Raw genomic sequence first — 20162 nt, 5'->3', positions numbered from 1 at the left:
CATTTTGACCGATGAGTGTCTTCATCACTGGACATTCTGACTACTAATTGTATATCTGCTTCTGTATTTGCCTTTTGTTTTCGATTGATACTGTCCTCACCAAACTTTCTACTTTTTACCTTAATTCATCAGCTATTAGCTTCTTTAGGATCCACAAGATCGCTTTGTCTTGCGTAATGTTAAAAGTTATACAAAAAACAATTAATATTGGAAGACGGTGTTAGTTGTTGATACATATTTTGTATCAAACCACGGTTATGCCACGTTTAAAAATAATAACTAACCTTAGGTTTGGTAAAATGTGATGTGGTGGTCCAGTGACCAGAGTAAAGACATGTAACTTGCCCTAGAAATTTGGTAATAACGACTTTGCAATTTTGAAGAATACTAGCGCCACCTTGCGGGTATGCTTCAAAGTAAAGGTATACAAAATGCTTCAATCACAATGTTAAGTCTAAGCATTATAATTAATAAACAGAAATAATCAGAAAGGTGGTACAACTAACAAGCTATTAAGTTAGCAGTCGAGATCCTTGCGAGACGAGAATTTTGAGGCCAAAATATACACTTTAGTCTTACCTCATTCACATTACATTCGACATGTTGATTTGTAATATCAATAATTACAATTTAAATCAAAATACAAATTTTTAGTTTAATTTTAATTTATTTCCCAACCGAAACGAAACATATGATTACCTTGAGACACAGATTTCAGTTCGAACAGGGTGATCTAAAGTTGACAGCATCGCGGGCAACAATATTTCATGCATATTCATTGTGGACCACAAACATAAGGTCACATGATGCGGATCAACGATTTTGTTTGATCGGGGCAAGAAATGTTAAAAAATGACGTCACAAAGCACCGTCAAAGACTTAAAAGTTCCAGAAGTATGCTGCATTAGTCCGACTTGTGCGCAAATGAAACGGAGTATTATTGAAAAAAAGACGTTATCATTTCGCGCAAAAATGTATTAACCAGATAAATTCTGGTAAAATTGCATCTTAGAAAGGGACGCGTTAGCCTAAAGTCACATGAAAACCTTTAAAACAATACTTTTCAGCAGCGTGATATATTTTTTAATTTTTTATTAATAATAATTTATATAGGGTCATACTTTTTATTTAATCTTCATATCAAAAAAACGACAAACAAAGCGCAAATATATCTTATAAGTTTGCAAAACATCCATTTTACAAAGTTACATATTATAGGACGCACTGCGGCTTTTCCTAAACCGGTCTAACACATGCAAAATGTAAGCGTTCTTGCCACCCCTTGGGTCCGAATTTTGTGAGCGATGGGAAACTGGTTTATTTAACGATATGACAGAAAAATGTAATCATACACAAACAATTGCAGTATGCTTACTGTTCGTTGCTCGACGCATAGCTTTCATGTTCGAAGTAAAGACTTCGAGATCGACTTATTACGTTCGCGATCGAGATGGATTTCGAGTTAGAATTATTTACTTCATAAACTGTACGAACATTTTAGATCGACGCATAACTTTCATGTTCGAAGTAAACATTTGAGATCGACTTATTACGTTCGCGATCGAGATATGAATTTCGAGTTCGAATTATTTACTTCATAAACTGTACGAACAATTTAGATCGACGCATAACTTTCATGTTCGAACTAAAGATTTCGAGTTGGACTTATTACGTTCGCGATTGAGATATGGATTTCGAGTTCAAATTATTTACTTCACAAACTGTACGAACAGTTTAGATCGACGAATAACTTTTATGTTCGAAGTAAAGATTTGAGATCGACTTATTACGTTTGCGATTGAGATATGGATTTCGAGTTCGAATTATTTACTTCACAAACTGTACGAACAGTTTAGATCGACGCATAACTTTCATGTTCGAAGTAAAGATTTCGAGATCGACTTATTACGTTCGCGATTGAGATATGGATTTCGAGTTCGAATTATTTACTTCATAAACTGTACGAACATTTTAGATTGACGCATAACTTTCATGTTCGAAGTAAAGATTTCGAGTTCGACGTATTACGTTCGCGATTGAGATATGGATTTCGAGTTCGAATTATTTACTTCACAAACTGTACGAACAGTTTAGATCGACGCATAACTTTTATGTTCGAAGTAAAGATTTGAGATCGACTTATTACGTTCGCGATCGAGATATGGATTTCGAGTTCGAATTATTTACTTCACATACAGACGAACATTTTAGATTGATTTTTTATATTGATGTGCGTAGGTCGCAGTAAATATTTAATGTCAAATTGTAAACTTTTTTCTGTTAAAACTGTTAAAAATGTAACAAACCACTTCAAATATTACTTAAACACTTATTAACACATAACCTGGAGAAGAAGCTTTCGCTAAAACTTGCTTTTTAATATTTTCTTTTGTATTAAAGGAAGTTTTTGGCATATTTAACACTCAAAGTTATAACTCTTAGTTGAATACTAATCCTGGCATTAAGCGACAGTGGAGTGCGCTGTAAGCCTGTGCTGAATATATTTACGTGTTATAATCTTTAGTCACAAAAATATTGCAAAAATATTTTAACTAAATTTAATTTACAGCAGAATTGTCATACCCGCTAGGTGGCGCTAGAACATATCAATATAACAAAGTCGTTTTTAATAAATAAGAAAGGTAAATTAAACGTCTTCGCTCAGGTTATTGAACCACCATGGCAAATCAGCATGATTTGAAAACAAATATGTATTAATTACTAGTACCGTCTTCCATTATTAATTGTTGTTTCGCTTAACATTACGCAAGTTAGAAAGTCTTTCGCAACTTGATACCGATAGAAAACAAATTTCACTAGAAAATACTTATTTTTCGTATTGGCAGTATCCATCGAAAACGTTTGCGTAAACACAGCAGAATGTTTAGGACGTGTCGTATATGTTAAGTGATCAGTTGGAAATGACCTACCATCTACTATACGTTCAATAATATGTGAACAAATATGTGAATTGCTGCATTTAAAACAACTTTTTGTGAAAACGACCTGATTCATTAATAATTATTTACGATTTTTTTTAATTAAGTATGTTAGTCAACGAAGTTATGAAACACGTTTTAAACTTGGCTCGCACCACTCAAGTGTCGTCCATTGTACAACATACTCTTTACTATTTGTTAAACCTTAAAACTTTGGGTTGCCTCAAAATTGCACTTAAACTTTTGCCTAAAATGATTTCGCATTAAGTATTTTGAAAAAATGATTTGTCTTAAACTTAATGTTTTAGTTGAATACATTTTTAGCAAAGGAGCATTATTCTCTTGTTTAAATCAGTTTTCTTAACTTAAATTGGACTTGGGAGACTTTCTAAATGACTTGCTTACCTTGACAACACTGTAAACACAACATCACCGCCTTTTAATAATAACTGATTTGTTTATTATCACTATGTCGCAAAAAATAACTCTTTTGAAACTCTTAATGTTATAAATAAAAAATACCAATCTTACAATTGATAAAGTTACCAAATATGGTTGTATTGTTTTGTTTTTTAGAGAGGAACATACTCAAACCATTGTTAACACTGATTACGTTTGTGGTACTATTCTAAATAGAACGACAGGAAAAAGACAAACGCGAGGAATTTTCACAAATAGACGAAAAGTATTTTCTAAAGCAACACAAAATAAATCCAATATTCAAATTTGCAAATAATAACTAGGCATAGGTTTATTTCTAATTGTAGATGCAAAATATGCACTTATTTTATAAGTGAGAAACAATTTAGTCAAAATAACAAACGTCCAGAATTCTGTTATGCCAATGATAGATACCTGCTAATTTTATAACGTTATACATACAAAGTGGAAACAACGTCACCAGTGTGACAAAGCAGTAAAAATACGTTTTCATAAAAAACATATTCAATGACGGAGTAGGCCGTGACCAGCAAAAATACCCAAGCTCAAAATAAAAACAAAGAAGAATTATAAGAGCCACTGAATATGACAATTGCGCACGGAACTGTTTGTCATTTAGAACAGATCCAATGTTTTAGAAAAAACATGGGTTATTTCACTGGTTTTGAACCTTTTATGAGCTGTGGTTTCCTTCCATAAAATCACAACAACTTGTGACCTTTACGCTTTCATTTCAGTGTTTCGGAAACAAATATTTTAAATATAAAATGACTGACACTTCCCAAAGACTGTTCTTACAGCCACTCTACACAACAAATAAGTCAATGCGTTTGGGCAGAAAAACGATGGAGGTTGTAGTTAGATTTATACAGAAGTAGGTAGGAAATGATGAATCTTTAAAATAATCTTTACTAATTTTTAAACATTGAAAGGAGTTGTCTTCGTGGCATTGACAATGGAATCTGTAAAGTTGTTCAGTATATATAAAAGTTGTTAATATGTATGAAGTGGCAAACATGCCAATATTCATAGATTAACACCGAAATAGAAACAAAAGTGCTATAAAAAAAAAAAAAAAAATCGATTATGTCTCTATTAGGGTTAAAGCTTAAGATAATGCAGTTCGAAAATACAATTAGTTATTTTTAGACACTCTAATTTTTATCCTGAAACTATGTTTTAAGGAAATAATAAAATTTAGACCATTGTTATTTCATAATACCTGTTTTTACTGATCAATCTTTTTTAAACGATTTAACCTCCATAGTCATTGACTCATCTCATTTGGTTTTTAAATTATCATGTTTATTTTTGACTTTCAGTATTTCATATAAACATTATAATATACTATTGCTATTTCTGAAAAACAAATTAGAGAAATAATCATGTGTAATTAAAAAACATTGTTAAACCTTCTTAAACTGGGGTTTTAGAGGTGATTTGCAGGATTTGTTATGCAAACAATTTTGAAAAATTATATGTTTTTAGAGAGAAGGTGGTATTTACGTAACATTTAGAAATTTGGTACACTAGAGACTAGACCGGTACACCAAAATATGCATGGGGTGCACCAGTACGAAAAGGTATACACTGGTGCATCACAAAATTTTAATGAACCATTAATACCACAATTTTTTTGATAAAACAGTCATTAAATAGCTTCTTTGCTATTTTTTCAAGTTTGTTGGAATGCTGTTTTATGACATTCAATAGGACTCGCAAGCAGCCTACAGGCAAGCACTCACCAAGAGTGTATAGAACTTCGGCAGATTTGCTCAGTTTAATTGACATAATGTCAATTTATATTGATATGCATAATGATTTTCCATACTATTTTTTTACCTCAGTTTAACTTTTAAGTAAACAGGGTGCATGAGTTCGTCATAACAACTTTAGGGGTCACCAAATCAAAAAAGGTTGAAGAGCACTGCACTAGACCACAAAGAAGGAAAACTGGGAAAATAATTTAAATGAGATAACTTTAGGTAACTATCCTAATACATAAAATGGTCTCTGTTTGCATGTATTGGTTGATTCACACTTTTATGTGTTAATATTCACAAAAATAAAAAACTGGAATACCATATCTTACTATATTTTTTAACCTCCCATAATATTTAACCTACCTGAACCCAACCAGAATATTGTGCATTGATATAATAAACTATTTAAACCAGGGCTGCGAAGTCGGTCAAAAATACCCCAAATTCAACCTGGTCAATTGTGCGATTTCGTTGAGCCCAGAGTCCGACCCTAACTCTACATGGTTGGAAAATATTCCACCTTTACAATTTCCAGTTAGGGCCATATCAGTTTCAATATTTGGTTCTGCGCATGCGCATGTCGGATTCGGGGCTCTGGTCGTTTTACGTGGTTTTACTCCTCTTGAGTCCGACTCCAGCAAAACAAACAGAGTCCTCAAATCCAGAGTCCTAGTCTGACTCTGATTTAAACACTGGAAAAATGCTCGAGTGGACATAATTGTATTCAGACATTGTTACTTAACACACCTGATAGTTTAGGTACAGGGGTATTAATCAAGAGAAAAATCAAATTAAGGAATATTTAGCCGGACAACATTCAAACTGAAACATCTGCAAATTAGCTCTGACTAAACTGCAATCAAAAGCAAATATTGTGAGACATTATAAAAAACAATAAATGTTGGTTGAAGTCCATTTAATCAGTGGATGCCATGTTTGTTTCACGGTATTTTTAATCCCATGATAAGATCTTGACAAATTATAGAAAAGAATGAATGCAAGTTATTGAAATAGAAAAATACCTGTGCTTTAGATATGGCAAAAAGTACTATACAGTCAGTAGTTCCATAAACCAGGGGTCTACAAATAGTTAGATTGAAATTTAGGTCACAAGTAAGTTTGGGTTGCACCAAAAAGTATTTGCGGACCCCTGGCGTAAACAATTGGGGTTGATTACATTGACAACATCTAAGTCACCGTTTCTCAACCGGTGCGCCGCGAGAAAATGGGGAAAAAATGTTACAAAAATTCTGTATTAGGCCTATTTGTAGAATTAGCGAATACTTTTAGAATAAACTCTAGTCACTATTTTCTGTGAATAAACACTGAGCAATATGACTGGATTCGTAGCCCTTATTGAAATCCCAATGGTTGATGTTGGCTCTTCGCTAACAAAGAAAGAGGAACTATTGCAATCTAGTGGGGCTTCTGCCTTAAGACCACAATTAAAACAACAGCAACTTCGGCATAAAAAACAGTTCGGAGTAAGACCGAAATAGGACTAATACCTAATACTCGTAATAGCGTTTAAATCAAAATAAGACCTAAATTTGTCCGAATAAGGCCTAAATGGCAAGAATAAGGCCTTTGCTACCTTTTACTTAACCCCAAACCCCACCCATAACTTCAACACAAACTCCCCTAATAATTTTTACCATAACCCAAATTCTAAATCTACCCATTACTCGCGCCTAACTCCAAACAGAGGCAAACAATCCTGTGCCAAAACACTATGGCACCCAACCGACGACACCAAAAGGCCGATGCCAAGAATATGTCCTTTAATTCTCTTTAGGCATGTCTTATTGAGCACATCGTATTTTATAGCAGGTCTGTGGAGTCGGGAGTCATATTTGAGACTCGGCGTACCGTAATCGATTTATTTTGCTGAAATCGGACTGATGGAGTCCCGAGTCTGACGTGCGCAGTACCAATTTTAAAACTAATAATCCCGCCAAATGCAAATTAAAAAGGCGAAATAGCATATGGTGGATATTTTCCAGCAATGTATTGTGGTTGGATGAGATATATGACACCCCTATGAAGGGATTGTTGAAAATCCACCTTAATTTAGATACGTAAATGGGAAAATTAAATGCTGTAGGATTGCAGACGATTCGGACTCGGGAGTTGGAGTCGGGTTATTTTTAACCGACTCTGCAAGCTGCTTAATAGATAATAGAATTGGGAGCCTGATGTAATAAAAATTGCCAGCAAAAAAACAAAGTTAGCAGTCGACTCGCGCGTCAGGTGCGCCACCACGTTTTGAAAGGTTTACAAGTGCGCCCTGGGGTGAAAAAGGTCGAGAAACACTGATCTAAGTAAACTCTCCGAAATACAAGGCAGGTTAAATCATTGCTTAAACAATGGCATAGAATGTAAACTTGCAGATGACAGACTGATATTTTTGGCATGTGGCATTTTGTCCAGGTGAGTACTGATTTGTTTGCACTTACACTTATTTGTTGTATGTTATGCAATAAATTTAGGAATTTGAAAAAATGAATCTAACAGACCAAGAGCCATAACAAAATGATTGATTCTACAAATGTACACATGCCTTTAGAAAGGCTTCTAAAAATTGGGGGCTCTTTTAATTTGGTACATCAAAAAAGGCAAAAAAATACAAAAAGGTACGGTCTACAAATACCACATACTGCAACGCACATTATTTGAGTTAGCGTTTAGGTTAGTGTTAGCCAAGCATTATTATTAATAGTAAATAAAAAAATGTGTGAACTCTTGAAACCCCAACCTGCAGGGTAACCCAAACAATATGTATTGCAGTGTTTGCAGACCATTTTTCTTTGCGTTACTCTTTACTTACCAAATTGAAAAAAATTGGTGCCCCAAAATCAGTTAGCTTAATCAGGATTTGCATGCAAGCAAGACTTGAAAATAGCCTTTCTTTGCTTGCACTAAAATCCTGATCCAACTAATTTCAGTAAGCCTTCCCGAAGGCATGATGCATGGTATATAATGTGTGGAAATATCATTGGTCAGCACTAGGGAGAATTAATTAAATGCTTGGAGCTAAAATAAAATAGTTTTAAACATCATAATGAGGAAATTAGGCACAAATATACTCGTCAGGATTTTCATTTTTCAATCCTGTTTCTCAGGAGTGAAAAAATCTGGGAAAAAGAGGAACTCTAGTCAGCACAGTTCCAGAAGGGCTTGGTCACAAATTGTAAATTGTTTTATTTGTTGTATATGGGCTGTTGATCCCCTTCAAATAAAGTTGTATTTACCAACAAAATGCAGTAGGCGTCTGTGTTAATTGTCATGTTTCAAACAGCTCCCACTGAGCCTGTGCAGGTCAGTTGTAAAACGACCACAAATTTTAGACGTAGCTTTATTTTAGCACTGCAATAACCAGAGTTTCCAACTTCTAAATTGGTATACTGTACACTTAAATATTGGTAGGATTTCCAACACAAGGTGTGTAAAAACATAATTGCACACCTTAAAAGTTGTTTCTGTATGCCAGAGATCTCGGCGTGAAGTGCAATGAAATTCAAACAGCAGACTGGTGCTTATGTACTGCATGGTAGCTAATGGGTAAACAAGACATTTGCTACTTCCCCTAAACGTTGCTAAGTTTGTATAGCATGCTACCATTTTGGCAGCCAATTACATAAACTACAGAAACCCTGCATATGCCCTTTCTGTGCCAATTTATTACATTTCATTATAACTATAACCTACACTACAAGTACAAGAAGTTACTGGTGCTGGTCTAGAATCCTACCAAAACGCACATTATTTGGGTTAGGGTGGGTCAAGTATAATAATTAAATAATGAATATAACAACACAAAACTCACCCATACGCACGCTCAAACGCTAACACGCACGCTCAGGTTCGAAGTAAGGCCAGTTTCCCGCTCATAGCCGCGCATTCCATGTAATATCAACTTATAATGCGGCCAGCCACTAAAAATCGCTCAAACGCGCAAAACTTTCGTCGCGATAACGGTTTTCAGTCTTGTACTCCATTATCAGTCGCGCTAAATTTACAAATAACGTTATTATAGGAATTAAAGCCGCGCAATTTCAAGCTGCAAAATCGTGGTAGGATTCTAGACCAGCGCCAAGTTACTTTTCCAGGCTATTTTGCTTTTGTCTGTTTTATTAGTTTATAAAATTATGTTGCTTGAAAAAAGCGCCTTTTAGCCTAGATTCGCGTTTTCCCGCGTTTCAGTCGCAAAAAGGTAAAGGGAAGTCCCCATCCAACGGGAATCAGACATTTCTCTTTCTATGCTAACAGGCGTGATCCTGGAATCAGGAAATCATATTCCTTTGGCTTATCTTTGCGACAAAAATGCAGTATGCTGTGGCATGGCTAAGCCAAACTTGCCGACGAATCGGGTGTTAGGGCATCCAATGGCAGAAGGTCTTGGCAATGCACTAATTTAGACCTTCAGGTAAACTCCCGGCGTAGATAAATTGAAAATATTCATGAAAATTCACAAAAGTTTCCAAAAAGTGTGAGATGGCATTAATAACACTTTACCCAACCTAACCCAAACGCTAACCCGAACCCTACCCAAATAAAGTGCGTTAATGTAATAATTATTTGAATGCTGGATAAAAAAACAAACTTTCGTTGGGCATAAGATAGTTTCAAGTCCATGGTATACATAGGATTGTTACGTCACAAAATGAGATATTTGGAACCAAAGCGTTTATGTAATTATTGATTCAACGCACATTATTTGGGTTCGCGTGCTGTTTAGCGTTTGGGTTTAGGTGGGTCAAGTATTATTAAACTTAATCTTTTGAAGCACATTGTTAAGTCAAATTAGTGCATTGTCCGAAACCTCAAAGTCTAAAAGTCGGACTTTTTGAACTGGGCAACGTTAGCCGTTATAGACGCCAGACGCTAGACGGTAACGAGTCTAGTGTGAACCAGCCTTTAAGGTCGTCAAATTCGACATCGAATGACGTCATACCTATTTCCTATAGTAAAACAGTGGTTCTAAAAGGGAGCCACTTGGCTTACTTTCGGGGTAATTTTGGAAATGGCCAATATTTTAATATTTGATATTTAACACATACAAGTAACTGCACAAAGTTTAAATGGGAGCGTCTACTTACTATAAGATTTAAAGTAGCCTTTATGTGAAGACAATATGCTGTTTTAACGGTGTTAATACATCATAATAGACTCGATTTACAATATCTATTGTTTCGTCACAGTAAGTAAAGTTCACTAGCATCAGGTGTCTTTTTATACAGTTTGTTAGTTTTAGCATGGTTATAATTTCATAAATACGTAAAAGTAAAGAGGAACAAACAATAAGACCTTAAAAGCAACAATACCTAAAGCAGAAAATGTATAAAACTATATTATTAAAACCAACGACATAATACAGGCAAATACGCAGTAATATCCAGCAGGCTACCGCATGAGATCAAAATCGTCTGAATAAGGCCTACATCCATCGCAATAAGGCCTAAATTCATCGAAATAAGGCCTAAATTCACTTTGCCAATTTAATCCTATCCTGGTTACCTGGACAATGTTTTATTTTGGTAGGCTAATCCTTCTAATCACCAAATACCTACTGCAGATAAGTTTAAGTTGAATATTTAGTAGACTTGTACTTAGTAGTGCAAAAGGAATAGTTCAGTGTACTTTAAATATAAAATTGATATTTGCCATTTTTGTATTGTTTTTTAATTGTACCCTACTTTTGTAATGTTCCCTGTTATCTCTGAAATAAATCATAAAAACGCACCTTGCATATCATATCCATATACTGGGAAATTTTGGCAGTATTCCTTTTGGGGATTTTTTGGGGAGGAGTTAACAGTGTTGGACTTTTTAAGGGAGGAATATGAAAAAAACTTTGAGAACCACTGTACTAAAAGAAAAAAATTTGTGATTTGAATTAAATTGATTGTGAATAGTAAAATGTAACACAGCAAACCAAGTTTTACAAATTTTATATTGTCCGATAAACGTTTTATTGTAACACGAGCCCCAGCAGGAATTTGGAGTTTCTAAGAAATCACTATAGAATTAACAATTTTAACCGAGTTGCTTCTTCGGCATGATGAACATGAAATACCTAATCTACCAGGACTTGTTGACTATACATGAAAATGCTTGAATTGCAAAAAAGGATTGTTACAAACTAACTATACTTCATCACATTTGAGACTGAATTGACTATGAACACATGCGGTCATTAGAGGCTGTTTCATTCACGTGTAGGCTGTCACGTTAAATACAACGCTAGGTATGTTTATAAATAGGGGGACCGCGAGGGTTGAGAGCCTATCAAAGGGGGCCACAAAGTATATAAAATTTTGAGAACCACTGGTCTATAGTATATATTATTGACCGCTTTTAGGAAATTTTTTTATTCCAAGGGCACCGTACCATGGCCATGACTTGTTGCGCCGTGTGAACTCATTTTATCTCGCTTTTTGCGTTGCTCGGTGAACACTAGGGTTTACTCACGAAAAGTGGGTGTTTTTTAGATTAGTTGTTTTAGAACGTCGGCGCCAGCCGATTACCAAACGCATTGTATAGTGTTATAAGGGTGTCTGCTTGGTGATGTCACGTACAGACAATCTCTGAAGAAATTGACCCTTAAACGAAATACTGGATCCGCCCTTATTGTTCCCCGAATATTTTAGGGTCGTGTAGCGGTGATCGTTGTTGGTGTTGATAAACTCATTAACATTAAATAATTGTTTCGAAGATTGAGACCGTTGTTGCACATATGGCAAATTAGCCCACCTTCTAAAATCTAAATAAACAATTGTGCGTCGTAATGTTGATCCCTTATAGTAGGGGTGCACATTGTTCGGACGCTGACTATAACTTTTGCGGCCGGACACGTGTTTGAGAAAATACAGTGTTGGCGGCCGTACGTTTATGCAAACTTGCGCCCGAACCGCAAATTGGAATTTTAAATCAGGGCTAAAATTAGGCAGGATTTTTATGTAGGCCACACAGACTGTTAAAATTAGAACATAAATGCCGTTATTTTTACCAATAAGCGATTCTTTTAATGTGCCTATACGCTCATTTCGTTTGAATTAAAAGTTTTTTAGACCAAAAAAAACAATTTAGACCCAAAAAACACTTTTTTTCACGACGTTACGTTATGACTTCAATTGACGTCACGTTATGACTTAAATTTCTGACATCATCTCTAAAAAAGCTCTCAAAGCGGCCGTCAACAGCTAAAAAAAAGGTCGTGCATCCACCCTGCCTCTTATACTTTGGGCAAGCATTTTTGTAGTTTTATCAATGCCTGTAGGCGTTGGTTTTATGTTGCACTAGTTTAGACCCGTTTCCTCACGTGACGAGTAAACAAACTTAATACCACAGATAACTAAATAAATGTCATGCCTACTTCTAAAATAAAATAAACCGACTTCTAAAAATGTACAACAGGGATTTGATAACTTATAGCTAGAAAACAGTTTTACTTTGATACTCCAAGCTATTATTGTTAGTATGGCGCATCTGAATCAAAGGTAAAAAAATGGTGCATATGGAGACAAAGGTTGGCAAACCCTGACCTAAATACAAGTGCGCGGGTTCTACTTGTACATATCGATTCCAAACAGATTACCCTGGAAATACACTCAGGCGTAAAGCGTGACGTCATCCTTCCTCCCGGCGTTCGTAGTACGCTGGGTGATTACGCAATACCACGACCTTGCCAGACAACGCGGTCATTTGGTTAGAACAGTACAGCTAAGTTGTCACGTCAGCAGCTGGTTGATAGGTGACGACACGAACTAAGTGTGATACGTTAAAATAAGACCCAAGGTTGTGAAAAACAAAAAGGCAAGCCTATATAAACTGCTAGAGAATTGATAAAATGCGGAACCAGTCATTTTGTTAGCATACTATGCCAGCCAGACAAATAGCTTTGAAAAACTAGATATAGCCTTACTACGTTATTCTGATTAGGTTCTTTACCCCAATTAAAGTTAATCATAATGTTTATACCTGTTTTAAAATAATGCCTATTGTTTACTCATAAGTATGTTAAGCAGCTTATTTACGAATGGTTTTATTTTGCCTACAGATTTTATTATTATTTACGTTTAATAAAGAAAACAAATATAATGGGTAAGAAAGGCGAAAAGAAGGAGGGAAATGCCGAAAAGGGAATGAAAATTTTTAAACAAAAATGTGCGCAATGTCATACCCATGAGAAAGGAGGTGGAACTAAGACAGGTTAACTAAATAAAAAGAGCCCTGAGATATTAAACACTTAACTTTTTAACATATTTATTTTCCTAGGTCCCAACCTTTTTGGAATGCCTGGCCGAAAAACCGGTCAGGTAGAGGGATTTGATTACACGGAGGCCAACAAGTCCAAAGGTATGTCTGTTATTTTTTAATTAAATTACAAACTGTATAAGAGAGCAATGTTTTTATGACTTCAATTCATAGCATCCTAAATATAAAAATGATCATTTTCAGCTTAACAACAAAATATTTAAATGTGCTGATAATAATATTGGACACATAGCGTTACTATTCAGTGGTCATACTTTATTGATAAAGCAGCCTGAAAATAAATATGCAAAAACATTGTATTAGAGCCAATTATTTGCTTTAAATGTCTGTAGCTATATCAATCCATTATCATAAATACTCAACATATTTAATAATTTTAGGAATAACTTGGGGACCAGACACCTTGGATGTTTACCTTACAAACCCAAAGAAATACATTCCTGGTAAGATTAGCTAAAAGTATTCTAGAAAATATGCTATGAGCTACAACTTGCTAAAATGTACTTTTTAGAATAGTACATTTCGTTCCTTTTGTTTTAAAAGTAAAACTTTTATAATATGTCAAACTGCAAAGGAATGTCTTAAAATATACTTATCATATATTACCTTTTCCTTATTTTAGTTCTAAAGACTCTTAGTGCATTTTTTAGTTCACATTAGCACATCGGTTTTTTATGTAGTTACATTATTGTAAAGTTGGGATGATTGGAAACACTGTTATAATTTAAAGATGTTTAACTTTTTGCTGTTGTTTTGGTCAATCAGGAACCAAAATGGTATTTGCTGGAATCAAGAAGGAAGCTGAGCGAAGAGATCTTATTGCTTTTCTTCTCACATTGAAGGACTAATAATGTGCTGGTTTTCGTCTTATTTATTGTTAAGATTAGACAATTTTTAATGTGTGGACTGTATGTGATAGTTTTGTTGTTAACATCTGTAAGCCACTTTGAGATGTTCTTTTTGCCTCCTTTTAAACAGTATCTCCGACACATTTTAGTGCACCTTTCTGAATAAAACAAAGCTTCAAAAGGCCGTCAAACTCATTTATGTCACAACAAATTGTTTGGCTTGTTGAGTTTGGAAATCTGAAATGAAAAAGATTAACTATTGTTGAAGTTCAACTTTATTTAACTGACATTTTATAACATACATGTTGACATTACAAATTCAGCAAAATTGTTTGTATTTTTCGGCAGCATGTTCAATATGCTACTAAAATCAGATTCGCAGTTGTTGTTGTCATGTAACAATTGTACCAGATGTAATATACCAATCCAGGCTGCACTATTGTTTTTAGTCTGTAAAATAAAGTCCGACGTTATTAGATCAGTTAACAAATCTAAAAGACCGAATGTTTTATATGATTGGGATCAACTACTAGAACAATAGTAACTATAATAATACTGTATGTAGGAATAACACATAGGTATAGGACGATTGGACAACATGCAGTTTAGCATTTTTAGGGGTTCCTGGACTGCTTATGGTTAGGAGGGAGAGTGAGCTAATGATGGGATGGGATAAGAGAGAGTTGTTTATTAATCGTTTTTAAATCATATACAGAATTTAGTTTTATTCCAACGGTGTTTCTATTCCATTATTAGCCTTGAAGGCCCTAAAAATGTTGACTATAATTTGTTTTTTATTGACCCAAGAGTTATTTGAAATACACTCCATCGTTAGCCTATAGCTCAATTGGACGATGGAGAGATACTTTTTGGTTGCACTTGTTTTTTGGGGAAAAACTCTTTATGTATTACTTTTAGAATGTGAAAAGAGAAATAGGTGTGGGAAGAACATGTTTTAACAAAAAACTCTGTATAGTTTGTAAACATACTTTGATCTTGGATTTTATAAAGTTGCATAAAATGTATTTCAGATGTTGCCATTGCTCACATAGAAGAAACAATGACCGACAAACATGTTCACAGATATATTCATGTCTGACTAGCTTTACAGCATTTGGATCTAAAACTTGTTTAGCTGTGTCTGCAAGAAAAATATTATATTTTTTTATTTAAGTTTAAAAAACACACAATTAAACTCCATACCAAATATCAATGACAACACAAATTTTAGAGCAGAAATTGTTTCATGAATATCAGAAACAGTTTGTTGAGAAAATTGTCCGCTGACTCTACAAATAAGCATATCAACCACATAGCAAATGTTTTTGTACAACATCCAATGTTGTTTAACAACATTTTTCAGTCTGGTAATGCATTTGTCATTTAGATTGAATTGATTGGGAATCGTAAATTCCATAAGCACCATCTGTAAAACAAAAAAATTGATGAATTGCCTAAATGATTTTTTTTAAATTACTATAACTGTACCTGATATCTTTCACAGCTTGCACAGTTGTCAGTACAGCAAAAAATAGCTTGACCTTCAGAAAGTAACAAGTCAAATACATTTATGAAGTTGTTATTTAAACTTTCTAAAATAGATACACTACCACTGCTAATGGCAACTTTTACAAAATCAATAACAGCATCTAGATTTTTTTTCAATGTTGAATCTAAAAGATAAACAAAGTATTGTGTTTTTAAATCAACTTATGGTTGTAAATATTAATGCTAAATTTCTTTAAACAAGCTTTATAAGAAAAAACAATAAGTAAATATCTTCTCACTTGTCTGTTCACAAATGTTTTTGTTGTGTTTTGCTATCTCTGCTAAATTCGTTACGAGTTGACATGGAAGAGTTGCAACAATTTTGTTCATTTGTTCATTGCTGTGGATAGTATAAATTGGCTTGTATTAAACTGAAAATCAAATATTGTAGATAAACCATTTGGAAATCATAACATTACTTGTACTCATTTGTTTCAAACATGTAGAGGTAAAAATATGTGAGCATTGCTTTGTTTGCATTTTTAGGTGAGAGTGATTGGTAATACAATAACAAAACACCAATAATTTCGTTCATGGCACCTAAAAGCATTTTTTTAATAACAAAAAATTACACATGTGAACTAAACAGCTTACTTGAGTTTCCATGAACTGCAAAACTTTCAACACTTTTGATAATGTTATGAAGTTGAGTTGTGTTTAGCATGAAAGTGTTTTTCTTAGCAGACTTCAAAAGAAGGCAAATAAAATCTAATATTTGTTTCATTATTTTACTTGTCGGAATGGTAGGAGTAAAACTACAAAAAATTGCCCCCAGCTTGCAAAGCAAAACATTTATGCTTATAATTTCATCAGCCTTAAAAAAACATAATCCAGTCAAGGTTAACACATCTTACTAAAAAGAATGCAAAAAAATTACCCCAGACACTGCAGTCCTTTTGTTTTTTGAATTATTCTTCTGATCGATAATAGGTCTTTCAAAAGGAAATTTATCAAACAAATGTTTTGCAAAACCTTTCATATGTGTTTCGTAGATCCAATGTTTCTTAAAATACAGGATTAAATTCATATCATTAATCCAGTGCTATTGGTTAATAATAAATAAGCTCCTTAATAGAGTATGTTAGCAACATGCAACTTGAGTTTAACTAGCCAAACACTTGGGGGAACATTACACTTCATCTGTAATATTGAATATACTTTTAAACCACACATTGAGATCAAATTTAATTAGGATAATCAACATAGCCTAAAATAAGATATTTTGATTGTGCGCAAGTTCTAGAATGATAAGGGACTTAAACTACTGTAATTGTCTTACCCTATCCTTATTATGCTCACAAACATTTTGACAAATTTTGTTCAAAATAGTTAAAACATGTATCATAGTCATTTTAACTTGTATATCTTCAGAATGCAAAATGACTTCTCCATTGCACACCTCCATCCAACATTGAAGCATAAGTGGAAAAATGCTTTTGATGAGTGTATCTAAAGTGTTGTGTTGTGTGACTTTGATAATTGTGGTATCAAACTGTCTGAAACAGGACATTGAACAGTTGTAAAATATAATGTCAGCAATTGGAAGCATTGCTAAAAAAAAGTTACCTTAAAAGAACACCTTGCTGCTCTGTGGTTGTAGCCAAACAAAACATTTTCTTGCTGTCCCATGGCAGGGTTTCATATGAAAATTGAGTAGGAACGGTCACAGTGCCATGAGTTTGATAGCATAGATCAATCAACTTTTCAAGTCTAGATAAAACTCGAATCCTCCATGAGATTGAAGTCTCTTTTTTCGACAGATTCATCGCTAGGACCCGACATCCTTTTTTACCTTGTTCTGTCGAGATCATTTCTATAAAGTTTTCCATCAATCTTCTGCAATCTTCCGGTTCTATTAAACTCGAAAAGTGTTCCAAACACAAGTCTACTACCTAATACACATTGCAATAGTAAAAACTCACAACAAATACAGTTACACAAGCATCAATTTTACAATAACATACTTGTAAAGAATCTCTTTGAATTTGAGAGTCAATATGTGTCATTGCACAATACAAATGTTTTAAAATAAAAACGAAATGAGGCTTCATCTGAAATTGTTGTATGAGTGTAAAAAGTGACCTCAGCACAAAAACAACTTGTTTCCTGTCAAGTGATATATTCAAAAATAAGTAGGTTATCACTACCACACTCTTGTTGTTTTAAAATATAGTTTCTTGTTTTATAACATGTCATTTTTGAAAACTTACATGCCCTCATCAGCCAGCACAAATTAATGCTTTGTCAACAACTTCTACGAAAAAAAAAAATTACCGCACTTGTTGGTCATCATCCAATATCAACTTAACAACCCTCTCCAATAATTTTGTACATTCAAATATGGGTATGTTTGCTGTAAGTAGTTCTTTAATTCCATTAAGTGATTGTAGACGAATGGTTGAACTGGGATGGTTTAAATCTGTCTGAAGGTCTTCAAGGCTTTTTTTGCGGTGTGTCAGGAATTCATCCTTGAAACAAAATAAACCTTAGAGATAACACTAAATTTAATAACTCGCGACTTTTTTTGTAAGGGCTTTAATATTCGTTCTAGGTCTTACCACAACACTGAACTATCATGCTTCAAAGATAAATAAACTTATAATACTAACCGAGAGGCTTGAAGTCTTTAGCTGTTCAGGGATATAAATTGATTGTGATTTAAAAGAAATTTCTGTAGCATTACTTGCTTTTGGTCTTTGTTTTCCAACTTTTAATTTTACTTTGTTGAAATCCTTTTTTTTGGCTTTTGTTTTTTTACTTGTCTTTCCCATTTTTACTAAACAAACAAAATTTGTAAAAAACAAACCTACACACCAAACAATTGAATTTAATCTAAATTCCTCCTTTGTTATACAAACAGTACACTTTGGGAGCTCTGGTGCGCCTAGTCACTCCAACATTTTTGGCCATGCACATTGCACAAGTGAAATCTCACCAAGATCTACTAAAATATACAAATACCAACACAGTTTTGGCAAAGAATAACGAGGTTAAAAATTTATCAGTTCGGCAATTTATCCACTTTTTAAGTATTTTAAACATATTGACCCAGGCATGAACTATTGTCCTACGCTTATTGAGTATTTAAAACATTGCATATACTTATTGGGTAGGCTATAGCCACGGTTTAAACGGTGGACATGGAATAAATTGTAAGTATATGCAAAAAAACTTTTTAAGTTGAGACTTTTTAAGCAAAATTTATGGTTGTAGCCACAAGGGATGTGCAATACCTGACATTTTAATCCGATACCTAATACCTTGAACAAAAAGTATCGTGATCTGAGAGATACCACTGCATCACTCATTACTATGCTCAAACAACCAAAAAATATTAAATGAAACCATTCACAGACAATTTTTTCCAAGTTATTAGACCAATATTCGTTTTAGGGTTAGGAATTTAAATTATTATTAGTTGTTGACAGATTACTTTTTGATACATTTACGTTCAAAGGTAGAAATGTTTGTATGGCTAAAATATCTATATTTTAGTTTGGTATGGGCTTGGCGCCGTTATCTACCTAGTATCAGATGAGTTACACATACTACCACTTGACTTCAGGTATAGGCTCCAATTCGATATTATTGGACAACCCTAGTGTAGCCAACTTAGACTGTGAAAGATTTAAAAAAATGAAGGGGTACATTAGACATACGGATTCATTGAAAGATAAGTAGCTAAAAATGTTTCCCCTGATGGCCAAATCATATTAGATCCGGTTACAGTAGTTCGAATTTCGAAGTTTGGTTTAACGGGCGAGCCTGTAAGTACGCTGGGTCCTCTACAGCAGCATCTTCCTGCATTTATTTTTGGGGGGTGCAGGTTTAGCCAGTTGACAAAACATCTCGGGTGCACTCGCCATACTTTTCATAGCGGGGCATACAGTTAGTGATTTTATATCAATTTAAACTATTTCTTGTCGGGATAAATAACCTCTTTCAGAAAAAAAATGTGTTTTTTCTACACCGACAACCATGAATCCTTTGATTGAGTTTAAGACATTTTCAATCGTTGAAACATTTAACTACTTACTTTAGACACGTGTGAAAAAAATAGTGCAAAATAGTTTATCGAGGGGGATTTTTTCAGCGGGGATTGACCAAAAATGCAAACATATTTATTAGTGTTCTATGGTTTGAAATCATATACTCGGCGTGAGACTGAAACAGTCCCCTTGATCAAGGAGTCAAATTGAAATAATATTTAAAGATAAAATTAATAAAGGCTTATTCTACAAAATAGGGACTTTTGAGTACACCATGCACGGATCTGTAATGTAGCTTGATAATAATAAATTGCAAAGCCAAAAAGGTCGTGTAGATCGACATAATCTTGATAATTA

General features: G+C 34.1%; 2 protein-coding genes across 2 annotated transcripts; one reads left to right on the top strand and one right to left on the bottom strand.

Moving 5' to 3' along the window:
• Positions 1-13183: 13183 nt before the first annotated feature.
• LOC146160944 (cytochrome c-like) lies at positions 13184-14707 on the top strand. The gene is made up of 4 exons (XM_083386147.1): positions 13184-13354; positions 13421-13501; positions 13801-13863; positions 14186-14707. Exons 1-4 carry the CDS (start codon positions 13243-13245, stop codon positions 14266-14268), a joined length of 339 nt encoding a protein of 112 aa, XP_083242273.1. The 5' UTR covers positions 13184-13242; the 3' UTR covers positions 14269-14707.
• Positions 14188-18616, bottom strand: LOC146160943 (testis-expressed protein 10-like). The gene is made up of 14 exons (XM_083386146.1): positions 18426-18616; positions 18091-18284; positions 17781-17922; positions 17383-17708; positions 17096-17312; positions 16694-16819; positions 16411-16630; positions 16236-16356; positions 16056-16156; positions 15757-15941; positions 15472-15694; positions 15258-15409; positions 14571-14718; positions 14188-14505 (listed from the first exon to the last, which is right to left on the bottom strand). The coding sequence occupies exons 1-14, from the start codon at positions 18585-18587 to the stop codon at positions 14465-14467; spliced, it is 2358 nt and encodes a 785-aa protein (XP_083242272.1). The 5' UTR covers positions 18588-18616; the 3' UTR covers positions 14188-14464.
• Positions 18617-20162: the final 1546 nt, after the last annotated feature.

Source organism: Ascidiella aspersa, chromosome 3 (genome assembly GCF_963924565.1).
Source record: "Ascidiella aspersa chromosome 3, kaAscAspe10.2, whole genome shotgun sequence".
In the NCBI taxonomy this organism is placed as follows: domain Eukaryota; kingdom Metazoa; phylum Chordata; class Ascidiacea; order Phlebobranchia; family Ascidiidae; genus Ascidiella; species Ascidiella aspersa.
The sequence above is the reverse complement of the archived record's forward strand: the minus strand, read 5'-3'. Positions and strand labels throughout refer to the sequence as shown.